Source organism: Dermacentor andersoni, chromosome 11 (genome assembly GCF_023375885.2).
Source record: "Dermacentor andersoni chromosome 11, qqDerAnde1_hic_scaffold, whole genome shotgun sequence".
Taxonomy (NCBI): Eukaryota; Metazoa; Arthropoda; class Arachnida; order Ixodida; family Ixodidae; genus Dermacentor; species Dermacentor andersoni.
This window is the reverse complement of record NC_092824.1, coordinates 42,219,674-42,244,162: the sequence shown is the minus strand read 5'-3', so window position 1 is coordinate 42,244,162 and position 24,489 is coordinate 42,219,674. Positions and strand designations below refer to the sequence as shown.

Sequence of the window (24,489 nt, the reverse complement as noted above, 5' to 3'; positions counted from 1 at the left end):
TCTGCTACTTTTGTTGACGCGACTCAGCCAAATATGTGCAGCGATTTAACCCACGTGATGTTACCTTGTAACTCTTTTTTTACTCTACTGGAAAACACGGGGAAGGCGGTAGTAGACAAGTCCACTTGTCGAAACGTAGGCTCCTGCTTTATCCTTCTCGTTTTGCTCATTAACTCTACTGGTTTATGTGGTATCTATGTCGCAATATGTACTTACGTAAAAGGGTGTAAATGAACCACATAAAATAAATCGATGACATTAAGCAAATATCATTTTCATAAAGAATACAGAAATTTTACCTGAAGAAATACATAAATCAACATTGAGGCAGAATTCTTCTCACGATCAATGTCGACTTTATAGCGACAAAAAGCTCTGGTTACTTGTCCGGGGTACAACAACATATACAAACCTAAACTCTTTATTTATCTTACAAAAAAATTGCACTGCTTCCTAGCACCTTATTTGAGCGCAGCTCTAGACGTGTTTACATTTCGCGATATATTAGCTGGTGCGGACAGGGTCTCGTGCGGCACGTTGCAAACGGAGCCAAGTGAGGCGCGACTGCCTCGCTAAGTGGGAGATCGCGAGGCAGCGCGTGGGTGACCAGGGGGTGCGATTCACCGCCACCGCCATATTCATCACTTCAGTGTCGTAATCCCACTGTTGTCATGCCGTCGTTGTGATACCACCCCCGTCATAGCACCGACGTCATTTTTTGTTGGTTATTCGGCGGCAGTTATGCTGTGTCATTGTGTCGGGATTAGGCCGTCGTCGTCATGCCATCGTTGTCATTGCGTCGTCGTCCAACAGGCGCTATCATGCATTCGTTGTCATACGGTGTATTCATCGTGCCGCCTTAGCTGTGCAGTCGTCGTCATTATCGCTGTTTCATGCGGTTGCCTTACAGTCGTCGTCACGTCGTCCTTATAACATCATTCACGACTTTAGAATGCGCCTGTAATTGTCATGCCGTTGCCATTGTACGACTTTATCATTATATCAATATCATCCCTCAAATATAATATAAGTTTTCAGGTGTTACGGGCCAAAACAACGATCTAATTATGAGGTACGCCGTAGTGGAGGACTGCGGAAATTTTGACCACCTTGGTTTCTTTAACGCCCACCTAAATTTAAGTGCACGGGTCTTTTTTTTCATTTCGCCCCCATCCGAACGCCGCCGTCATGGCCGGGATTTATCCGGCGACCTCGTAACGACATTCATTCTTATTCCATCATTATTGCGTTAGCGTCATGCAGTCATCATGCCTTTAGGCTCATAGGTTACCTTGGTAAGCGAAAGTCATAGCAAAGCGGTACAATACTTGAGCATGTGGCATATAGCCGAATCATTAAAAGTCTAAGAATTATCCCTGCACTCTGAAATGAACGTCACTTAAGCAATATGGCCCGTCACTGCATTGCTCGATTGCTTTAGACACCCGTCGCGGTTGCTCAGTGGCTGCAGTTTTAGGCTGCTTGCCACAAGGTCGCTGGATTGAATCCTGGCCCCTGCGACCCCATTAGATGGGGGCGAAATGCGAAAACACCTGTTTACTGAGATTTAGGTGATGAAGAAATTGCGGCCGACCGAATTTAGGTGCCCGTTAAAGAACCCCAGGAGGTAGAAATTTGCACAGCCTGCCACTATGACGTGCCTAATAATAAGGAAGGGGTTTTGTCGCGTAAAACCCCGTAATTGAATTTTGTCTTTAGACGGACGCTTTTCTCTTTACTATCTTTGTAAACGAATATGGCGTAGTACATACGCATTTCACAAAGCTGCAAGAGTGCTGAGCACGACAAGCATGTTAGCACCACCTCCACCGTACCGCGTGCTTAGAATAACGGTCGATATTGTGCGCGTTTCATATGTCAGAGCTCACCTCCATAGCAAAAGTTCGACAGTGGAGGTATAGTTGTACCACGGGCACCATTGCACCATCTGTGATTTGCTTTGTGCAAGGAAATTTTTCCAAACGTGTGCTCACCTAGCGACGTATTCCGGAATGGCCGATGTTTCCTCCATGCCAGCGCCGCTTGTACTGGGCTCTGCGTAATTGATGCTGCTGCTGGACGCCATAGGTGGGGAACTGGTGATTCCGCTTTCAGTGACATGTGTATGGCCTGAGAGAATAACAGGTGTTAGCTCGTCCCTGTGCAAGGATCATTCAACGAGCGTCAACATTTTGTGCTGAAAAAAGAAAAACACAGTTGAGGTTTAGTGATAGGGTACCCTGACTTCAAGTGCTTCCGTATGCGGTGCTCTCTTGGAAATATGCCTTCAATACACGACGAAACAGACGTGTGTGACAGAATTTATGCAGTGTAGAATTTCCCCCCAGATATGTGCTGTATTTATTACACCAGAATACAACACAACATTGCTCCATGCAGAAGAAGAGATTACGCATTTTTAACGCGATAGCTGTACGCGCATCGTGTCGCAGATAATCCGGTGTCTGCGTCAGGGGCAGGCGTTGACCGTGTTTTGAACAAAAAATAATTCCAAATCATGCATACGGAACCACGCAGGCCTTCTGTGTAGCACGAATGCTTTACTGAAATAAGTGAATTTAAATAAAATGCGTCAGAAACATAGTAAAGTACGACTTAACACAACCTACAGACATGACAGCATCAGATTGTAATTGGAATATGCGAGAAAACATCCTTTACGCGGGAACTCAAGCAGAAACCCATTTTCCAGTGTTTCTGCCACTCATAGAGTGGCGTGCCCATTTATGTGCAAAAGCATGCAGGTGGCGCTCGCCACCGAGAATACGCGACCCACGTAATAAGCGGCGTTTCTACCAGAAAGCTAGCTTTTGTGCATAGCGCTTGCCGCCAGCGTTTCCCGGAAAACATTGCTCTTACATAGGCTGCAGTTACCGGGAAGCGCCAGAAGCAGTCAGGTATCTTTTAATCGTATCGCGTTGCACTCTTAAAGGCGAAGCTAAAGCGTCCTGCAAATTTTGTTGTGTCTGTAATCAGCGTCACATTTTGGCTTTACATTTCCAGCAAAAAGCATGTTTCAGGCTTTACTAAGGCGCCGATGAAAAATATGCAAAATTCCGTAAGATAGGTTTTGCACAAAATTAACTTTCCTTAACAATAAATGCCGCGGTCTCGCTATAGTGAAGCTCCTTAGTAGCGCAGAAAACTAAAGTTCAACTCGGGGTATTCTGTCTAAATACATGAGAAATACGTGGTAACAATTGCTCTAAATTTGCTGAAGTCTGTTGCACTTAGAACAAGTTCAAATGGAGTGACTGGAGCAAACGAAGTTTTGTTTTGGCTGTGAATGTGTTTTATAAAATTTTTCACTGTGGAGGAATTTCTAAAATATGACCAATATCAAACTTTCAAATCTAATTGAACAATAAAAAGGATAACACCGTTTTGGAAACTGCTAATATACATAAGTCCGAACGATATAGTATGGGGCGCTCTGAAATATGATACTATGTTGTGGGTAGGACTTTTTCAAAACTCTCGTAAACATGTAAAATTATTGTAAGTTGGTAATTCATCAACCAATATTGGCCGCCTGAGGTGCTCTAGCATATGCAGTATTACGGAGCTGTGATATCTGTTTTGTTTTGGCGGGGAGCAGAGCTACGAATTTGTAAACTATGTCCTTGTCAGTTGCGTCGTCCAAGTATGGCTATCACGCTATATGTTTTTCATGCACCAACTTCCCTATCTGCTATCCTGTTAATTCGCATTGGGGCTGTGCATACGGAAACCGACACGCTGACGCTCGTGAAGTGTGTCCTCTTCTGCAGTAAATGCACCGCTGTCGTGGCCTATGTAAACGTTCTTTCCGTTGAGGGTTGTTAGGCGTCTTCGCAAGTGGCATCGATGGTCGAAGGCCATGCCGTACGTACCCGTAACGTCCTTGGAATAGCTGAGGCTGTTGAACGCGTTCCACAGGTCTTCGAAGAAGTCGTCACAAATCCTAGAATTGGACATATGTATTGGTATCGGACTCATTGTTTCCAGGTAGCGCGGGAAATCTCTGATGACGCTTTTGCAAAAGCAAAATTTGGAACAAGCAAACTGCTATTTTGTTAAAGAACGTGATCCGTGCAATGTTTTATTTTACCCAAATGCTCACTTGCTGGCTGGCACAAGGGGAACCCTGTGTAATACGTGGAGTGGGGAGCGACCATTGACCGTGGTGGAAACGCCTCCTTGACTTGCACAAACATGGAAGTCAAGTTTATTTTACTTTAGTGTAGAACTTGAGCTTTTGTTCACTAACGTCGCTTCTGATTAGTGCTTTGTAGTTGGGCGTTGGGCGTAGGCGTTCAGTTTTTTAACTGCAGGAGAATCGCAATGATAATTTCCGTATAGGCGCACTGGAAATCTTTTTATCCAATCGTTCTATAAGATAGGGTGAGGTTCAAAAGAATAGGTTGCGTGAACTTCTTGCGTGCTTTGTTCAAAAGCAGAGGTGTAATAAAAAGAGATGCTCCATCTGCGCCGAATTGACTTAGCAATCGCCGTGGTGTATTAGGATTTTCACGGGAATTTAAATGAAGGACGAATCATGGATCAGTGCCATGAAGAATATATCGTAAAAATAATTAAAATTGCGAGCCACATGGCTTCCACAGAATAATAGGGAACCGACAGTTGCCTCTTAGGGAAGCCTCATTTTGAACCGTTGAGAAGAGAAGGACTCATCACTTCAAGTTAAGCATATGTGACGAAAATGTGTTACGAGCTTCCCTCACGTATAACACGTATGACGCGCTCCTCCGAAGTCCCGTCTTTGAGAACCAAATCCTGGCTGTCCAGCGCGCCCGCGATCCGGCCGGCAGACTCGATTTGTCAGTCCTGTCGTGGGATTAGCCGGGTGTGCGTTTAATCGCGTTTTGCTGGACCCAATAAATGTTTAATCCCTCACTCACTCAGGTATGACACATGCAGCTGGCTTTCAAAAAAAAATATTTGAGTTACAGGGGCATGAACAAGGCGCAATTGCAGACATGAGCCTCAGAAAAGAAACGTAAATGAAGGGACGGGCATCTGCAATTGTATACCGCAAATCATTCTAATTTGCGACTTATTTACCATGGCAGCAAAAAAGTGCCGGCATTGCTGAATGAGGTCGCGCGCTGGCCGTGCCCATGCCAGAGTTTGTTTAAGCTCCGACGCTAGCTGCCAGCTCGGTAAATCAGGTGAAGCAGTGGGCACTGACGGGCCGTGTGGCGATGGCTGTATCTAAAGGTAGTACATCGGACGTACGCTAATCGCAGAATCTAAAGGTACACTCGCTCACAAAATATTGCGGAGTGCGCGAGCGCGTGGCGAAACGACCCTCTTCCCCCGCTAGCGGCGAACCCCTGGTGTCGAGACCAACGCAATCACGCATGCGCGTCCCTCCGAGACTGCAAGTGTGCATGTTTCCGCGGTTCCTCCTTGCGCACCGGCGGTATCCGAATGCAGACGCGAGGTGCCCCTCTTGCGATTGGCGCTGTGGTGGCTTCGACGAGCAAAACTTCGTTTGTACAATAGAAATCAAGAGTTCATTTTCCTCTTGCCTGTCTCCTTCTATAGAGCGCCTTTTCTGCCACGCTCTTCTGCGGGAGAACGCCCCGTTCGTATAAAGAAAGAAACAACGAAGATTGGCAACGAAAAGGTGCAGCGCAGAAAGAAAAATACTTGTGTTCACCCCTGGGCCCTATGCGTCAGCGCTCGTGACTCGACAAAAAGCGGCCGCAGCGGCGCGCGCAAGCTCCTTAACAGGCTTCACATAGTTGTGCCCGTCGAAGCCGCCCCAGCGCCAATCGCAAGAGGGGAAGCTCCCGGCTGCATTCGGATATCGCTGGCGCGCAAGGAGGAAGCGCGGAAGCATGCACGCTTGCAGTCTCGGAGGGACGCGCGTGCGTGCAGGCGCCGGTCTCGACACCAGGGGTTCCCCGCTAGCGGAGGAGGAGGGTCGCTTCGCCACGCGCTTGTGCGCCTCGCAATATTTTGTGGGCGAGTGTACGTACATCGGCCGTACCTGATTTTCTTAGGTTTCGTTAGCTCCCCGGGTCCACGTGAAGGACGTTTATTTAGTTTAAAGGATACCATTAGAAAAATGCGCCTTTGAAAGGTCGCGGCGAGCAGCATTCGAAATGCCTGACACGAACCAAGTGATGCTTCATCGCCGGGTTTTCTATAACAGGCACGTAGACCCGTGTGTGTTTTTGCATTTAACCGTCAGCGATGATAGACATCTCTGTAAGGTGCCTTGTGGATGTCTCGTGCTGACGATGCCCTCTCGGTGAGCGCATATTTCCCCCCCTCATCTTTTAAGAGGTTCAATACATACAAGCATTTGTCTCGCAAACCAGATTTTTTTTTTCAAGGGAATTTTCCACGTCTCAGTAATTTCTCTCGTCGTATTCGAGTGCTGATTGCCGTGTTATAGTTTGTTAACGAACCTTTCCCTCAAGCCTAAATATTTTAAGGCAGTTTTCCTAGCCTCTAAAGCCGCTCGAGTTCGCTCTTCTCCTCGAGCGGCCACTTTTCCTAGAAAGTATGCCTTCCAACTACTCGGAAAACCGACTATCGCGGACAACATGAGTCTCTTTCCACGTAAGCGTGAGGCTCGGAGCAGGAGCTGTGGCGCTTGAAAGTAGCCTGGGGCCTGACGAACCAACCGACTGAGCTATCTTTCCGGGCAACATCGAATGGTCACGAGTTCAAATCACCTGTTAAGTTCCTTTTTTTTCGCCCCTTTTTCTTTCTTTTAATGTCTTTTCCTTTATTTTATCACTGTACGGGAACCCTCCTAAAAAAAAAAGAAAGATATATATCTTCAAATATGTATGGCCTCACACTCACATGTGCAGGTCATAAATACCAGGTTCTCTAGCCGAGTGCCATCCATGCGGTATAACCGAGCTCAGATTGGTCCACCTTGACTGACCAAATAGGGCACCACTGTAGGTTAAATGAGGCGTACAACTCCTGTGGGACCCGCCGTGGTTGCTCAGTGGTTATGGTGTTAGACTGCTGAACACGAGGTCGCGGGATCGGAACCCGACCACGGCGGCCGCATTTCGATGGGGGAGAAATGCGAAAACACCCGTGTAGTTAGAAATAGGTGCACGTTAAAGAACCCCAGGTGGTCGAAATTTTCGGAGTCCTCCACTACGGCGTGTATAATCAGAAAGTGGTTTCGTCACGTACAACCCCATAAAATAATTTTTAATTTAACTCCTACGGGGACGGTAGAGTATCCGTCTCCAGTGCAAGAGGACCGTGATTCAAATCCCGGTGCCGCGCTATTCTCCACCGGAAAATACAAAAAAAAAACAAAAAAAAACCGTGTGTTGAGAAAATTGCACAAACAGGCTTGGAGTGCGGCCTGATCCCGGTGACCAGAACCGGTAACGCACTCTCTCACCAGAGCAGGATTGGCCACCCTGGTGCAGTAGTTGGCCACAACCTCCTATATGAATACATCAATCGAACCCCGGCCCTCAGTCCCCAGCAGCTGCGAAGCAACTGACCACGGCGGCAGTCAGATCTGTGACGCTGCAGAGGGTGCTAAGAATACCTGGCTCCGGACAGGCCGCCATTTGAATCTGAACCTGGCAACGTTTAACGTTAGAACGCTATCTAGTGAGGCGAGTCTAGCAGTGTTATTGGAGGAATTAGAGGGTAGTAAATGGGATATAATAGGGCTCAGTGAGGTTAGGAGGACAAAAGAAGCATATACAGTGCTAAAAAGCGGGCATGTACTGTGTTACCGGGGCTTAGCGGAGAGACGAGAACTAGGAGTCGGATTCCTGATTAATAAGGAAATAGCTGGTAACATACAGGAATTCTATAGCATTAACGAGAGGGTGGCATGTCTTGTTGTGAAACTTAATAAGAGGTACAAAATGAAGGTTGTACAGGTCTACGCTCCTACATCTAGTCATGATGACCAGGAAGTCGAAAGCTTTTATGAAGACGTAGAATCGGCGATGAGTAAAGTCAAAACAAAATACACTATACTGATGGGCGACTTCAATGCCAGGGTAGGCAAGAAGCAGGCTGGAGACAAGTCAGTGGGGGAATATGGCATAGGCTCTAGGAATAGCAGAGGAGAATTATTAGTAGAGTTTGCAGAAGAGAATAATATGCGGATAATGAATACCTTTTTCCGCAAGCGGGTTAGCCGAAAGTGGACGTGGAGGAGCCCGAATGGTGAGACTAGAAATGAAATCGACTTCATACTCTGCGCGAACCATGGCATCATTCAAGATGTAGACGTGCTCGGCAAGGTACGCTGCAGTGACCACAGGATAGTAAGAACTCGAATTAGCCTGGACTTGAGGAGGGAACGAAAGAAACTGGTACACAAGAAGGCAATCAATTAGTTAGCCGTAAGAGGGAAACTAGAGGAATTCCGGATCAAACTACAGAACAGGTATTCGGCTTTAACTCAGGAAGAGGACCTTAGTGTTGAAGCAATGAACGACAACCTCATGGGCATCATTAAGGAGTGCGCAATAGAAGTCGGTGGTAACGCCGTTAAACAGGAAACCAGTAAGCTATCGCAGGAGACGAAAGATCTGATCAAGAAACGCCAATGTATGAAAGCCTCTAATCCTACAGCTAGAATAGAACTGGCAGAACTTTCTAAGTTAATCAACAATCGTAAGACAGCGGACATCAGGAACTATAATATGGATAGAATTGAACGGGCTCTCAGGAACGGAGGAAGCCTAAAAACAGTGAAGAAGAAACTAGGAATAGGCAAGAATCAGATGTGTGCGTTAAGAGACAAAGCCGGCAATATCGTTACTAATATGGACGAGATAGTTCAAGTGGCTGAGGAGTTCTATAGAGATTTATACAGTACCAGTTGCACCCACGACGATAGTGGAAGAGAGAATAGCCTAGAGGAATTCGAAATCCCACAGGTAACGCCAGAAGAAGTAAACAAAGCCTTAGGAGCTATGCAAAGGGGGAAGGCAGCTGGGGAGGATCAGGTAACAGCAGATTTGTTGAAGGATGGTGGTCAGATTGTTCTAGAGAAACTGGCCACCCTGTATACGCAATGCCTCATAACCTCGAGCGTACCGGAATCTTGGAAGAACGCTAACATAATTCTAATCCATAAGAAAGGGGACGCCAAAGACTTGAAAAATTATAGACCGATCAGCTTACTGTCCGTTGCCTACAAAGTATTTACTAAGGTAATCGCAAATAGAATCAGGAACACCTTCGACTTCTGTCAACCAAAGGACCAGGCAGGATTCCGTAAAGGCTACTCAACAATAGACCATATTCACACTATCAATCAAGTGATAGAGAAATGTGCAGAATATAACCAACCCTTATATATAGCTTTCATTGATTACGAGAAAGCGTTTGATTCAGTCGAAACCTCAGCAGTCATGGAGGCATTACGGAATCAGGGTGTAGATGAGCCATATGTAAAAATACTGGAAGATATCTATAGCGGCTCCACAGCCACCGTAGTCCTCCACAAAGAAAGCAACAAAATCCCTATAAAGAAAGGCGTCAGACAGGGAGATACGATATCTCCAATGATATTCACAGCATGTTTACAGGAGGTATTCAGAGGCCTGGAGTGGGAAGAATTGGGGATAAAAGTTGATGGAGAATACCTTAGCAACTTGCGATTCGCTGATGATATTGCATTGCTTAGTAACTCAGGAGACCAATTGCAATGCATGCTCACTGACCTGGAGAGGCAAAGCAGAAGGGTGGGTCTGAAAATTATTCTGCAGAAAACTAAAGTACTGTTTAACAGTCTCGGAAGAGAACAGCAGTTTACGATAGGTAGCGAAACACTGGAAGTGGTAAGGGAATACATCTACTTAGGGCAGGTAGTGACCACGGATCCGGATCATGAGACTGAAATAGCCAGAAGAATAAGAATGGGTTGGGGTGCGTTTGGCAGGTATTCTCAAATCATGAACAGTAGGCTGCCACTATCCCTCAAAAGGAAAGTGTACAACAGCTGTGTGTTACCAGTACTCACATATGGGGCAGAAACCTGGAGGCTTACGAAAAGGGTTCTGCTGAAATTTAGGACGACGCAACGAGCTATGGAAAGAAGAATGATGGGTGTAACGCTAAGGGATAAGAAAAGAGCAGATTGGGTGAGGCAACAAACGCGGGTAAACGACATCTTAGTTGAAATCAAGAAAAAGAAATGGGCATGGGCCGGACATGTAATGAGGAGGGAAGATAACCGATGGTCACTAAGAGCTACGGACTGGATTCCAAGGGAAGGGAAGCGTAGCAGGGGGCGGCAGAAAGTTAGGTGGGCAGATGACATTAAGACGTTTGCAGGGACAACATGGCCACAATTAGTACATGACCGGGGTAGTTGGAGAAGTATGGGAGAGGCCTTTGCCCTGCAGTGGGCGTAACTAGGCTGATGATGATGATGATGATGATGATGATGATGATGATGATGATGACGATGATGATGATGATGATGATAGACCGTTGCTCCAGGAACATCAGGGGTGACCTCGAACTCGGCAGGGCAATGCTGTAGCCTCTGGGCTGTGCGACCCGGTGACGAAACACGAGCGACAAACCTGTTCTTCGATAGAAGCATTTGCTCCCCGCAGTGAGATTACTTTAGACCTTAACGATAAACAGCCGGAGCTGTGCTTTCCGTGAAAATATTTTCGCATCACCGCGCATCGACGCGCAAAAGAAAAGCTAAGGATGTCGCCCACGTAGTACGCAGTCTGAAGTTTTCTGTCAAAAGCCTGCTTTGAAGCAAGAACAAATCTATAGCTCTCATTGCCTGTGCTGCGGGTCATACCTACGGGGAACAATATTAATCGAGAATTGTTACAAGCGGCAAGACTCACGTAGTGCAACAGTCGGAAGTGCATGAAGCGCCCTCGAAGAATTCCTGGCTTGTGCTCGGAGTTGCTTCTTCGCCGAAGGTAAACGCAGGAGGCGTGTTTTCATTGTTACTTTCTTCAGCCATGGCTGTTTCGGCACCTTCGGAGCACTAGCGTCTGTTTCGTGAAAGAAGCACGCGGAATCCTAGCGCATGCGCAGTCAGTGCCGATGAGGAAAGGGAACAAATGAAACGTTTGGCTCTTCGGAAACTAGAAGACAGCCGTAGAGCTCATGTGAAAAAAAGAAACGATAGAGTGGCGCCACTACCTCGACGAGAAAATACTCATATTTTAACGGTAGAAGAGGCATTCTAATAACTCGCGCTGCCTTCCCATCAAATGATCATTACCGCTTAACCCCCTCTCCCAGTTAAAAACCGTTGACATGAAATGTCTTTTTTAAGGGCAAGCCTTATATTTCTCATGGGTCCAAAATTTGACCATCCGGCGTTATGGCATCAAAATTGAAGCGCATGCGCCAATATTTATTTATCAATAAAAAAGAGTTGGACCACCGTTCTTCGCGTTGAACGGACACCCTTCTAAATAAGCAGTGTGGCCACAAAAGCGTGTACGTTTTGTTTCTCCGGTTTTGTTCATGCCTGGCGAGCAACGTACACGCACGTGTCTTATGACATTTTGAGGAGTATCAGTACGTATGCGTCAACTGTAAACGCATCTGTCGTTGATAGTTAGCGCTGTCTGTTTGTCTAATTTGCCTTTCCGTGTCCCTCTCATTCTGTGCTAAAAGAATATATAAAAACCCATGCAGCTACCTTCGTCGATTAAAGCGCTAACAAATCATTCAGCTAACCAGCGTACGTCTCCTAATGCTATTCATATACTTGCCACGGCCATTCTAGCGTGCCTTTAATCACGCAGAAACAGTGGCGATGCCTAGGCGACCGAAAAAGAGCAAAAGCTAAAAACGAGTTATAAGAAAGCAAGTAATAATAGAAAGTAATAGCGCATTGGAAAGACAGTGTTCAAGTAATTGAATGAATCTCTTGCGAGCGCGCAGGCTTTCGCCTTCATTCTCTGTACTGTATGCTAAAGTGACTGTAATGTTTTACTTTTTCTTCTCTAAGTGAAGTGCTATGGCTTCCAGGGAAAAATTGGTGCACGCGAAATAATTGGGCAATCTATATAACGCAAACAATTTCATTTCCAGAACTCAACCTCTAAAATCGGAGGCAGTTTGTCCCCAGTCTGTGAGGGGGCGCTGCGGTCGAGGGTAAGGTGGTCGTCAGTTCTCGATGTTGGTGTTAACGAACTCTTGTTCCACCCTACTTGCGTGGCCAGCGGGTGCGTTTGACATCGTTAACACGTAACAAGTGGTCACTATCGACAGCTTGAGTGCATTCAGACCATCGATGTACTAACGATGGCCTCTAGAGTAAGCACTTTTCTTCGTTTTTTTTTCGAAATATTGGAAGTTGCTTCCCGCAAGGCTGTAGCCGAGATGTCTACGTCGCTTGTGATTGGTGTTCTATCGCTGCTACTCAATGCCTGACACGTGGATGCACTGATTCTTTGTTCAGGCATTCCATAACATGGGAATGGAGAGCAGATGCCAGGTTCGGTACCCTGCGGCCCATTTAGAGTTATTTCAAGTGAACGCTTCACTGTCGTAAACATTTATTTTTTTACACTCGCTACAGGGAGCGCTTACTTAAAAAAATAGAATGCCGTGCAATCTGAATCGCCATTCCGAAAAAAATCCTGTTGCATGAACTTTCATGAAATATGGAATTAAAGGACAGCTGCAGACATTCAGACCATTATCCAGTAACTCGTAGCCGTTCTTTGGCTGCAATCTTAGTTCGCTTTTGTTTACTTGGTTTTCGTGATTTATGCGTGTCTACCTACCCATCGACTTTCCCATGTCGAAACATGCTTACGCATTAGTAGAGAATTCACAGAATTTCAGCAGCATTTGGTGCTGCTTATCATGTCTGTTCTGCGTAGTCTACATCGTGCTGCATACTGAAACTCTCGAATTGGAACCGGTTCATCAAGCCACGTTTCGGAAGTAGCCAATACATCTGCTTAGTTGAGAAATGTGTCCTGTTCAATGTCTGTATAGTGAGCACTAAGTGATTGGATGTTGGAGGAAACTAGCGACAACCCACCTTTTTCTTTGGCGTTAGTTATGCACTGTACACGGTCTGAAGTCTCACTTTGTTCAAGTGTTGCATTTCTGAAACGAGAATTCTGTCATTGCGCTTCCCTTTGTGTGATGAAATGTGAAGACCTCCTTGGAATTTGTGAGATACAGGCCTTATGAGATGGTAGCTATTGAAGGTACTACAAGGTCAAGCCCTAAGGGCGTGTATCGGTCTTCCGAAGTGTGCGCCTACAGCGGCAACGATTTTCATAGCGCGAGATCACCCAATATCAACGTACTTGGCAACCGACGCTCTCAGGGCGCATATTGGGCATGTTGCCCGACTACCGACTACTTTCTCACGATCTCGCCGCTTTACCTGCAGAAAGTCCACACACAACTTTCAGTCATATAATTGTTGCCACTCGTACCTCGTTGCCATCGAACTACATGCCTGCAGGAACGCCATCCTCACCATCATGGTGCCTGCAGAAACCCGAAATACGACTCACCATCCTAGGAATCACGAAGAAAGCTAACATGCCGTCGTTTGCTCGGAAGCAGGCCACATTAGGACTTTTACATGAGGTGCACAGTGGCCGCGTACACGTTTACATCGATGGCTCAGTCACACCTGCAAGTTCAGCTGCCGCTGTGGTGATACCAACAAGATCCGTCAAAATACAACTGAAAACGTCACATGTATCATCAACGAAAGCTGCTGAACCGGTGGCCGTGCGTGCGGCTCTTCATTTCGTTCAGGAAGAACCACCCCATACATGGTCAACCTTCTGCGATTCCAAGGCAGCCCTGCGCACTGTACTCTCAGCACTGCGCCATGGATCACATAAGCAGCTCGTCGCAGAGATCAGAGAAGTACACCATCGCGTAGTTGACGAGGGACAGGATATAAAATATCAGTGGTTGCCTAGTCACTGTGGCATACATGCCAATGATCGAGCAGACGATGCTGCCCGATTTACCCATAACAGCGTCAACTGCATTGCCATTACTCTTTCGGGAGCCGACGCAGCAAAAGAAAGCTTTCCGCACTTGCGCGTGACCTAACATTACCTCAGTGGAATTCATCAGAGTTTACAAGGGCACGCCTTCATACCCTGCACCCTAACTTACAGATCCGTATTTCGGCCAACCTTCCACGACCTAACTGCACCCTTCTAGTCCGTCTGTGGCTTCGAGTCGCATCTTCAAATGCGTACTCCTTTCTTATCGGAGTGGCCAACTGTCCTCTTTGTGACTTCTGCGGGTGCGATGAAACAATCGCGCACCTTCTTTGTGAGTGCCCTCGTTCCAACCCGCAAATAGCAGCCCTCTCAGCCACCCTTTCGCATTTCGATGGGGGCGAAATGCGAAAACGCCCGTGTACTTAGATTTAGGGGCACGTCAAAGAATCCCAGGTGGTCGCAATTTCCAGAGTCCTCCACTACGGCGTGCCTCATAATCAGAAAGTAGTTTTGGCACCTAAAACCCCATAATTTAATAGCAACCTGGCTTCAGTAACCACGGCTTGGCACGTGTTTTATTTCGTAGCGCAGGACATGGATAAACACAGAAACCGGAAAAACGCATCTCATGTCCGGGAGCGGTAGTATAACTCGAAGCACAGCCCTAGTAGGCATTCATGCACATCGAAAGACAGTTAAGGGTGAGGCCCTGCAATTGTGTTCTTGTTTCTAAACTGAAGCTTTTGAGACGAACCATCCCGCACTTCGTTGCTGATTGTGGCTGCTGCTGTGTTATCGAAAAGGTGCGTGCTTAACGTCGTTTCGCACGCATGCTCAGTGCAGTTTCCATTACGCCGCGAGTACACGGATGAACCGAGAAAAAAAAAAACAGTAGCCTTTGACCTGTAATTGGAGTCTTATACTACTCCATGTACACACATGTCTTTACACAATGCCCACATGTGTACTGGATGGGCGTAATTTTGTTTTACTTTACTAATTTTTAACCGCTTTTAAATGCTTCCGATAAAAATTTGCTGCCACAGAAAAAACAAATCTTTAGCGAAGATAACCTCTATGGCCCTCGAAGAGTACGCGCGTGCGCGGTGCCAAATACATCTTAGCAGTTACGGCTGATCGGAGGGCGTATGCTTTGATTTTGAACATCGTAAATGTAGCCACAGAACATAAATCAAAATGAAGCGCCCATACCTGAGACACACAAGTTGAAAATAAGAGAAAGTTTAATTTGTGCTTGTGTACTTCAGAAATGCATGCTTTGTCTCAAAAGGTAAGCTCTTCCTGGAAAGGCCCCCTCACTTGACAAGGAGGTGAAAGCCGCCATTCAGGCAGTAACAACGACGATTACTGGAAGGACAACATTTACTACAGGTGAATTTCGTTGTTATAGCTTTCCTACGATGAATCAACGTGAATATAGAGCACCTAGCTATACGACCCGAGTAAGCTCGTCCTCTGAGCAAACTCCGAAAGCTGCCTCACCAAAGAGGGCATTTATTGAGGCAATCGCTTGGTTCTTACCACAAAACGGCCTCATTGAAGAATGCTCACTAAATGTGATTGTAGATCGACTTCTTGAGGCCAATGTACAGAATGCCGGCGTGTAGTCAACTTCCATGCTCTCTCAGCTTTAGTTGCCGCAACAACTTCCTTGTCCTCTCGGCGACAGGCATGCACTTACTTTCAAATTTTTCTTTCTACGGCTGCTGCGCCTGTCAAGCATTAAACTTGTGCCGCAAGATACCCGTTGATAAATGTGGTCCTGTCTACATGGTTCAGACATCAAGATTTTGCAATTCCGTTCAGGATTGTCCCTGTGGTGATATGGCGAGATTAATATTGTCTCGTAGAATAATGTGGTGACGCAGACACGTGGGAAAGGACCGTTCCTTGCGCGGGATTTTTGCAATTCACGCAGCAGCGCCCCGTGGATCCCGACGCAAATTGACGGCAGGGTCTCTCGTACCAGAAAAAAAAAATTCCGGCAGCCACTACCCATATTACTTTCCGGAGCGATAATGGTGACCGCGCTAACGGGGTGCCAGCTGGTCACACGTCCCGCGGGAAATACACGGTGGTTGTTTACAGGCAAAATATTTCAATTTATTGAAGTAACGTCGCTTGCTCGTTAGGGTGACCTATCATTTATGTTCAGTAATTAATGTTCCTTTCAGTACGGTGAGACGGGTCTGGGGTGTCTGAGCCGCATGATGACTGCAAGCGGCCTTGAAGTGCTTACGCGTTTGTTCCTCGAACTCGGTTGGGTGGAAAAGATTTTGGTGTGAGGCATTTCGCCAAGAAACAGCACTGTAGCATTACGTCAAGTCAAGTACAGCCAGGCCTAACGCCGTTGTGCAAAATCTGCCCATGTGAAAGACTACTTTTAGTCGAGAGCGGATGTCTAGAGGGTATGTTTCAAGCGTTAAGTGATTCCGCGATGTTTCATTGCCACCTTGGGCACTATCTCACGCTTGGCGAAAACGGTCCTACATCTGGCAGGAAAACCGTGATACACTGAATAAGAAGAGAAAAGGCAAAGAAAGAAACATTGGCTAGCTTCAGCTGTTTATTTTTGCAACGCTGTTGCTGCTTTATACCGCACCGATGTGAGCCTCATCGGAGCACAAAAACGCACACCGCATTAAACCCAGGAGGAAGCCATCAAGCTATGACACTTCCGCAACTTGTGCAACGCAAACGAATTTCTCGCATCGCCTTTACTATCTACGACGCTTCTGCCATGTATATGCACGCTCTGAACTACCACCCGCCGCAGCGTGAAAAACAGCAACAGCAGCACAGTGTAAAAGTCTAAGAAAAAAACGAAAATCATCTTTGAAAGTCAAGGACCGCACATCACGGAGGTCCTAATTGCGCAATAGCTTCGTCAAATGTCAACTAACTCGTGTTCAAGAATAAGTTCTACCTTTACAGAATATAATGCGCGGTGGTACAAGAGGCGCCTGGAAAGCACACCTACGGATTTCTATACTGCTCCACTTCCAGACGCACACACGCATTTGGCCCAGATTCAGGGCAGGGGACATGCTTACCCATTAGAAAAATCGGCTGGTTTGCGACCGCATCGGGATTTAAACCCCCTAACTCTCGCATGCGAGTTGGGTGCAGTACGCCCCAATCATTTGGTGTAGCTAAAGAGCTGTAGAGCAGAGAAATTAACGGCTCTCTCCTTTGTGATTACCTTCTACTGCACTGAACTCACCCCACCACCTGACAATCCTCAAAGTGAGACACCTTTTCACATATGTGGCCTGCATTTCCCTGTGGATTTCGATGGCCGTTCATCCTTTGCTTCATAGAAAACGAATTACCCTTTGTTGGTCATTCTCCGTGTATGTGTGAAGCACAACCGCCATCTTCAGCACCTGACAGCAGCGCCGTGTCGCGGAGCTACCGGGAGATAAGTCTGGGCCGGTCCAAGAAAGGTCCGCCGCTGGGAATGGACATGTTGACTTCGCATTTACAAGCGTAATTCGGCCTAAATATATAGGGTAAAAGACTTTCTGATTCGCCCTCGTATAAACGTTGGGTCGCCTTTTTTTTTCGTTCGGTGTATTCACTAGTTGCGCCACGACTGCCAATATCTCCCGAGTAGCGTTAGCACTGCTCCTGAAAGAAACAATAATAAACACATGTTCGTGTCTACGCTTTTTGGCTCGGCGAGGGCTTCACTTAAATTTGCTTTTATGATTCGGTGCCAGTACAGCATGTGTCACTGGGGCTCCTCTTCTAGTGTTCGAATATTAGCACTTTAGCGTCGATATAGTGGCGCACTCTGCTGTCTGTTTTTTTCCAGATGAACTTTACGATATCATTCGAGTTGCCCAAATGCCCAACGTCTTATTGGTTCGCTGTCATTCTTGGCACGGAGTGCGCATGCACGTTCATTCAACACCGTTCTTTCTCAGAAAGACCCTAGTACTCCGGGGCGTCAGCATCAGGCATGAATGAAAAAAGGAACGGTGGACACACGCCTCCTGCGTTTACCTTCATCGACAAAGCAATCCTGGACAAAAGCCGTGAAGGCGGCGAGGGTGCCTTATGCACTTCCGACGATTACCTTACGTGAGTATTCCCGTTCGTGAAATTCTCGGATATTTTCAGCCCCAGAAACAACCTGGAATACAGACTTTAGCAGCTGTACATTTGTTCCCACATCGAAGTGGACGTTTTCGAGGACAACTTACAGGCAGCGTGGCTGCGGCTGTTTATGGTTATGGTAAAGAGAAGTGCCTGTATAGGAGGCAAATGTTTCTATCAAAGTATATATATATATATATATATATATATATATATATATATATATATATATTTAGATTGCGTTTGATCACCGCATTGCACTCTGGTTGCAGTAACCCATTGGCTGGGATGTTTCGCTGCTTAGCTCGACATCATGGGTAATGTACAAGCCGCAGTGGTCTTTCGCTAGTGATTGTGAAATGCAAGAAGGCTCCGGTACTTGGATTTACCTGCACATAATAGAAACCCAGGTGGTGAAATTTATTTCCGTGATCCCTCCAAGAGGCCGTCATAGCGAGAGCGGGGTTTTGAAACGTGAAACACAAGGATATAAATAAATAGAACAGTACGTCAAACTTCCTTTGGCGATCGAGTGAGCATACCCCTGGAGCCTCACGGAATATCGCAGAAATAGTACAACTTGACAAAAACGCAAGAGATGCGTGACCAAATGAGCAAACTTCTTAAATTTTTGCTGTTACTCGTTTTTCAGCAAATATAGAAGGCGCGCTTGAAGAAAAACTCCATGTCTTCGAAATGAACGCAAAGTTCATTTTTACGGCGTGTTCGGGTAAATCGGAAAATACTACCGGGACGACGCGACGGCCGCGCCACATTGGCGCAACTGCGAACGGCCGCGTGGACAGAGTGTGCGAACGTAATCGTGAAATGGCGAGAACAGTTGCCGACCGCAAATCTTAAGATGCGTGGTCGCAGGCTGTCAGAGCTTTTGCGGGCGTGGCTGGGCGACCGACTCGGCCGACTGGCAAGTTCCCTGTACGAGAGCTAATATAACGTAGCGAAGCCTAACATAACCTTGCGTTACCTTATGTATAATTTTAAGCACTCGCGCGCTGTTTACGCCCGCCGCTCATGGCACGGCAGTTTTGTCGCAATGTGTATGACTAGCGCTTGCCAGTTGACTCGCATGACGTCGTAGAGCTACAGGCACGTAGTCTAAAAAGGACACCTCGGAGGGGATGAGAGTACATATTTATGTCATGATCTTGCAGCTTACCTCCTTCTTAACTTGGTACTAGCATTGTTCGCTGCCCACTTGTATTTCATGGTTCATGTCATGATTTAAGAAATTGCATAATTTAAGAGCGTGCCGTTCACCCTGTGCAGGTCAGAAAGTGATCATATTGATAAAATGATGCATTACGGAAACAGCCTTCATTAACGAAGCAGGAGTTCCCTTGGTCTAAATTCTGCTTGCCAAAAATATTCTTCGGATATATTCTGCCGTAATTGGGAGCTCAAAGACCAATACGTATGTCTCATTCCAGGTATATTGACGAGTACATCAATGACGCGTTCAAGGCATTGAACCGCCAGATCGATGCCACTGACGTCAATGGTACGTAGGGCATGGCCTTTAACCATCGATACCACTCGCGGAGATGCTTAACAAAGCCCAGAGGAGGCACCATTTCCATCGATCTTGACGGCGGTGCATTTATTGGTCATACCGACACCATACTAGCGTCACCATGTCGGTTGCTGCTTGTGCAGTCATCGTGATATTCATGCAGATGAATTGAGTGCTAACAGAGACAACACTACGCATATTCTACGTGCCTCAAGTTTCGAATGAATTCACTTTCAATGTGATAAATTCATTCGCAAAGGCAATCGATGCTTCTCGTTTTGTTATGCATTTCGTGTTGGAATGGGGCCAGAGCAACAAGCTTTGCAATGCGTAGCAAGCCAACAGCATGTTTTATGCTTCATGGTAAATGTTTGTTGGATGATCCTGTCATCAAAGGGTCTCTTGCCGGGCGCCATTGCAAATTTAATTTAATCACTGGAAATTGCAAAGGCGCCGTCAAGGGAGCGTTTCGGTAATACAACTTCTCGAGTGCATTCGCTATGGGAGAAGATAGATGACATCGAGCTGATTTGCTACTGCGCCATCAGCAGGCGAGTGTTACTGCTTACAGACACTCTCCCCCTCTGCATCGAATGGCTTTCTTAAGCGGCGTTCTTTGCTTGCCTTCTCCCCTACAGGATCAAAAGCCCTGGATCATGTTAACGTGACGATGCCCGCCTCTATTATTTATTTCGATGCATTTTTATCGTACGGTACGTCTGATTGCGCGCATTCCGTCATTGGATGATCAGTGAAGCGTGCAGCGGTCGGTACGCCAGGGTTGTCCCCTCAGCCCTCTTTTGTTTTGCATATACATAGAGGCGATGTGCTTAAACATCGTGAAAAAACAGACATTTCCCGGCTTTCGGTTGCAAGCAGCGGAAGTCAAGCTGTTGGCATATGCGGATGATGTGGTGGTTTTTTCAACCAGTTGGGAAGGTGTAACTGAGGCTATTAAATGTGTAGAGAACTTCTGCCAAGTCACAGGCTGCAGAGTGAACTTAGCAAAATTACTAGGGCTCTGGCACGGAGAATGGCAATCTACGCCCGACCGCTTTGCAAACGTGTCCTGGGTTACGACCCCAACGAAGTATTTGGGAGTACCTCTAGAATGCTACCGTGATAGCGCGACATATTGGACAGCGCAGACGCATGATACACGTGGAAAGGCGGAAAGGTGCAAAGGAACGAACTTATCGATTTTTGCTAGAGCCACCGTGTGCAATCTGTTCTTTATTAGTAGGCTGTGGTATGTAATGCAGGTGTTACATTGTGCAAGGCTCAATGTACAGAAGCTGCATGGAATTTTCGCCATTTTCGTGTGGGATGCGCAATGGGAAAGGTGCAGCCGAACAAATTTCTTCAGAGGAGTCAAGAATGGTGGATTGGGCCTGGGACACCTTTTTTGCGGCAGATTGTCAACAGGTTTCTTTTCCTTCGCGACGTCAGCGATCCTTTCTTGCGCACCGCATGCCAAGTAAGGCTCGGGCGCGCGTTGCCAGACTTTGTTGTTTCAACCGAAACACTCACGGGAGGCATTTTTGGATATTTTAGAGAAGTTGTCGCAAGTGTACGATTCCTTGCAACGAGGTTTTCAAATGAATATTTATCTACTGTCAAAAAAAAAAAAAATTGTACAAGGATTTGTGTGACGTTGTTCTGCCGGAGCCAATGTACAGAGCCTTGTACAGTGGAGGCCCTGGTAGGGACGTGTTAAAGAGAGTAAAAAAAATGAAGTTGCGCCAGGGGTTAAAACCTTTTTTGTTAAGTTACACACTGGAACCTTGCCAGTAAAAATGTTTTTACAGGAAAAGGGCTTATTTCTTCCATGGGGATCTCACTGCCTTATCTGCAAACAACCAGAAACGATAGATCACGTTTTTCTTCATTGTTGGGGAGGGGTATTTTTTTGGGACGTACTACAAAGAACGTTAAAGAAACAATTCCCCCTCGACCCTCATGGAATACGGTATCTACCCATTACTAACGAGGATCGTTTTCCGTTTGATTTAATAATGTTATTGGCCTCCACAGTATTTGGCGCTCTCGAATGGCAGGATACTACTGCGATCCCGATGCACGACCTACGCGAATTTATTTCCGTGAAAGTGTGCATCGGTTTGTTGAGATTTTGAAGGCCGGTGGCGATACCCCCGAGTGGCTGTCAAGGGTGGAGCCATTGATGGCTCTAAATGAATTTTAATGTGGCGTTGCCAGCCCCCTACCAGGCTGTTTATGTCAATACTACGTGTTCATTGTATCTTTTATGTCTTGTTTTGTGTATTGCTATTGCTTTTCTTTCTTTGTCAAAGTCAGGCATTAAAGAAAAAAAAAACAAAAGGTACTCGTGGCTCAGTGGTAGCGTCTCCGTCTCACACTCCGGAGACCCTGGTTCGATTCCCACCCAGCCCATCTTGCAAGAGTTGAGCCAAAGCCACCTAGAAACAAGCGCAGCTGCTTATATACCGCCGCGACGCCGCGAGCGACGGCGCGAGTTGGAGCCCCGTTTCTCCTCTGTCGTGACGTCACGGTGTCACGTGGTATGGCATCGGGTCAAAGGTCATTGAAGGCGACACCGCCGCTCCTGAGGAGCTGGGTTGAGCTCTAGTAATATGCTTCGCATAAAAAGCGTGCGCACGACGTCAATAAACTGACATTCGAGCGCTTCGCCAACTGTAGTGATTACGCTATTCGTAAGGCTTATATCCATTGACGTCCGCACATATAATATGCTTGATTCATGTACCCCGGATAAGCTTGCTGCCCCTACGATGACCTTTAGATTTTTCTCTAAGGCGGTGTTAGGAAACATCCATACACCCTAATTAATATTCTCCGACTACGCATTTTGCTTTGATGCCGGTTTCCATCTACTGAATTTGACATTTTTCATAGCAACAAAATTGAAACTCACGTTCTACTTTACAGCAACCCCATGCAAATGAACGAGCATAGCCTGCCGTTGATTCTGTTCCCTGAATCTGTGCTCTATTGTTCTTATTCAGTTGACGAAATCGTTGGCTTTTCGCAGTTCCTTCAGTGATTAGATTCCTGATAGTTCCTGTCGTCATGGTTTCCACTGTTGCCCTTTTATCTGAGGTATTTGATGGTGTCAACTTGCATGCGATATAAATAAACGTTGTGGCGTTGAAACACAACGCCATGATTTAAGAACGCTACCGAATTGAATTAAGTTGGGAAGTCCTTGACTCTATCATCTATGTACTTATCCTGTTTAGTTTCGTTATCTGGTGTTAGCCATTTTTTTATTGGTTTCTTCAATCTAGCTCGTGGTGACCAATGCGCAAATAAATGGCTAAGCAGAGAAATGCAGCCCTCGTCAACACATATCGGAAGCTAGTATAAGAGGACGAAGGGCTCCTGCTTAACGTTACTATACTTGAAGAGCACTTGCGCTACACCAATTTCAGGAAGCGGAATCAGTGCTAGTTTGCATAGGCTTGTTGTAAAGTAGAACATTTGATTCAATTTTGTTGCCTTTGCAAAGTGCCAAATTCTGGCGTTGGAAACGGGCATCTACGCAAAATGCATAGTCAGCGAATACTTAGTTGGGTGTATAGACGGTGTCTTAAGAGCAGCGTAAAGCAGAATCTTTGAATGGCAGCGTAGCGGCAGCAAGCTTAGCCTGGGTGCATGAATCACGGATATTATATGTGGGGATCTCAACGGGTATGAATCTTATGAATAACGTCATCACTGCTGTTGGCGAAGCGCTCGAATTTCGGATTATTGACGTCGTGCGCACACTTTTTAAGAAAAACAGAACGTTAGACGTTAAAGCGTGCATAGTAAGTGTTGAGTGTGAACGACCTGATCATTACTTGTGATTCGTAAGGTGAAGCTGGAATTCTAAGCTGCGTTGTACATTCAGCACAGCGTACTAAGAGAAGAAAGAGGGAGAGTGGTGAAAAAATGTTATGGAAATTCATACTTAACCTTATATGTGCTTGCTAGGGAGATACATTTAAATATGGAAGTGGTCCCAATTTATCAACCATGGCCGAACAAGGAATTGCGCTGTGGCGAACAGTTTGACTTAACTACCGTGTCATTGTCGGTGCACCCGTTCCTTTCTTTGGTAGTGTTTACGTACGCGTAGCTTATTTTACCTAGCTAATAATGGTAGGAGAATTTAAGATGGTGCATAGGCCACTGTGAGGGAAGTTGGAATGTCAAAGGTGGCGTGTGTTTGTGAGTTGGAATAGCGAGGTAGTTGGTATGCGCACTGCTGTTGGCATTTCTATCAGGGGTGACAAAACTGAAAAACGCCTTCATGTGTAACGAGGTGTTGCTGATACAATGAGCTTCGGTTTTCCAGATAGCAATACGATGATATACGGCTTGAATTTTGGACAGACGGCCAGTAGGAAAACAAAGAAATCGAAATTTAGAATGTGAGTAAAAGAAATAAATATAGATAAACGTGCGGGTTAAGTTAAGGTTCTTAACAAAAACACTTTGAAAACTCTCCCTTTTTACCTCACCTTATCAGGTCTGTAATTCATTGCCTAACATATTCTGGAAAAAATATGTGCCTCTATTTTACTTGCTTTTCTTCCAGAAGATATAACATTTGTTCCACATCTATTGTCGATAGGAGAAACAAAACGTGCAGGTTTCATAAGAAACGAAATATAGCGAATGTGGTGGCATTGCTTTGTGCCTTTTTTCAGTTGATGATAGGTTTAAAGAAATTACAATGCGTAATAAGGGTCAAGCTCGAAAAGCGACGAAAAATGATACTTTGTACTTTAACGGTGAAATATATTCCAGCGTCCTTAGCACATTATTTCCCTTAGGTGACCACCTTGGATGAGCGCTAAAAGCATGGCAGGGCAATATGGAATATCC

The 24,489-nt window shown here is 46.1% G+C and overlaps 1 protein-coding gene and 1 long non-coding RNA gene across 4 annotated transcripts in view; one reads left to right on the top strand and one right to left on the bottom strand.

Annotated features, from left to right (window-relative positions):
- LOC129381709 (uncharacterized) overlaps positions 1-19,620 on the top strand; it is a 98,312-nt gene extending 78,692 nt beyond the window's left edge. For 2 of the 3 annotated variants that reach the window (XR_008609820.2, XM_055064772.1), the window contains one exon: positions 19,535-19,620. Coding sequence is in view for 1 of the 3 variants with exons in the window: in XM_055064772.1 (XP_054920747.1) it covers positions 19,535-19,575 (41 nt within the window). In the remaining 2 variants the exon portion in view is untranslated. Of the gene's footprint in view, positions 1-17,550; positions 18,072-19,534 lie in introns of those variants that run through there. The other variant, XR_008609821.1, reaches the window with a different exon arrangement.
- Positions 2,001-11,095, bottom strand: LOC129386628 (uncharacterized). The gene is made up of 3 exons (XR_011891182.1): positions 10,857-11,095; positions 3,894-3,964; positions 2,001-2,130 (listed from the first exon to the last, which is right to left on the bottom strand). It is a non-coding gene; the product is annotated as an uncharacterized lncRNA (long non-coding RNA).
- Positions 19,621-24,489: the final 4,869 nt, after the last annotated feature.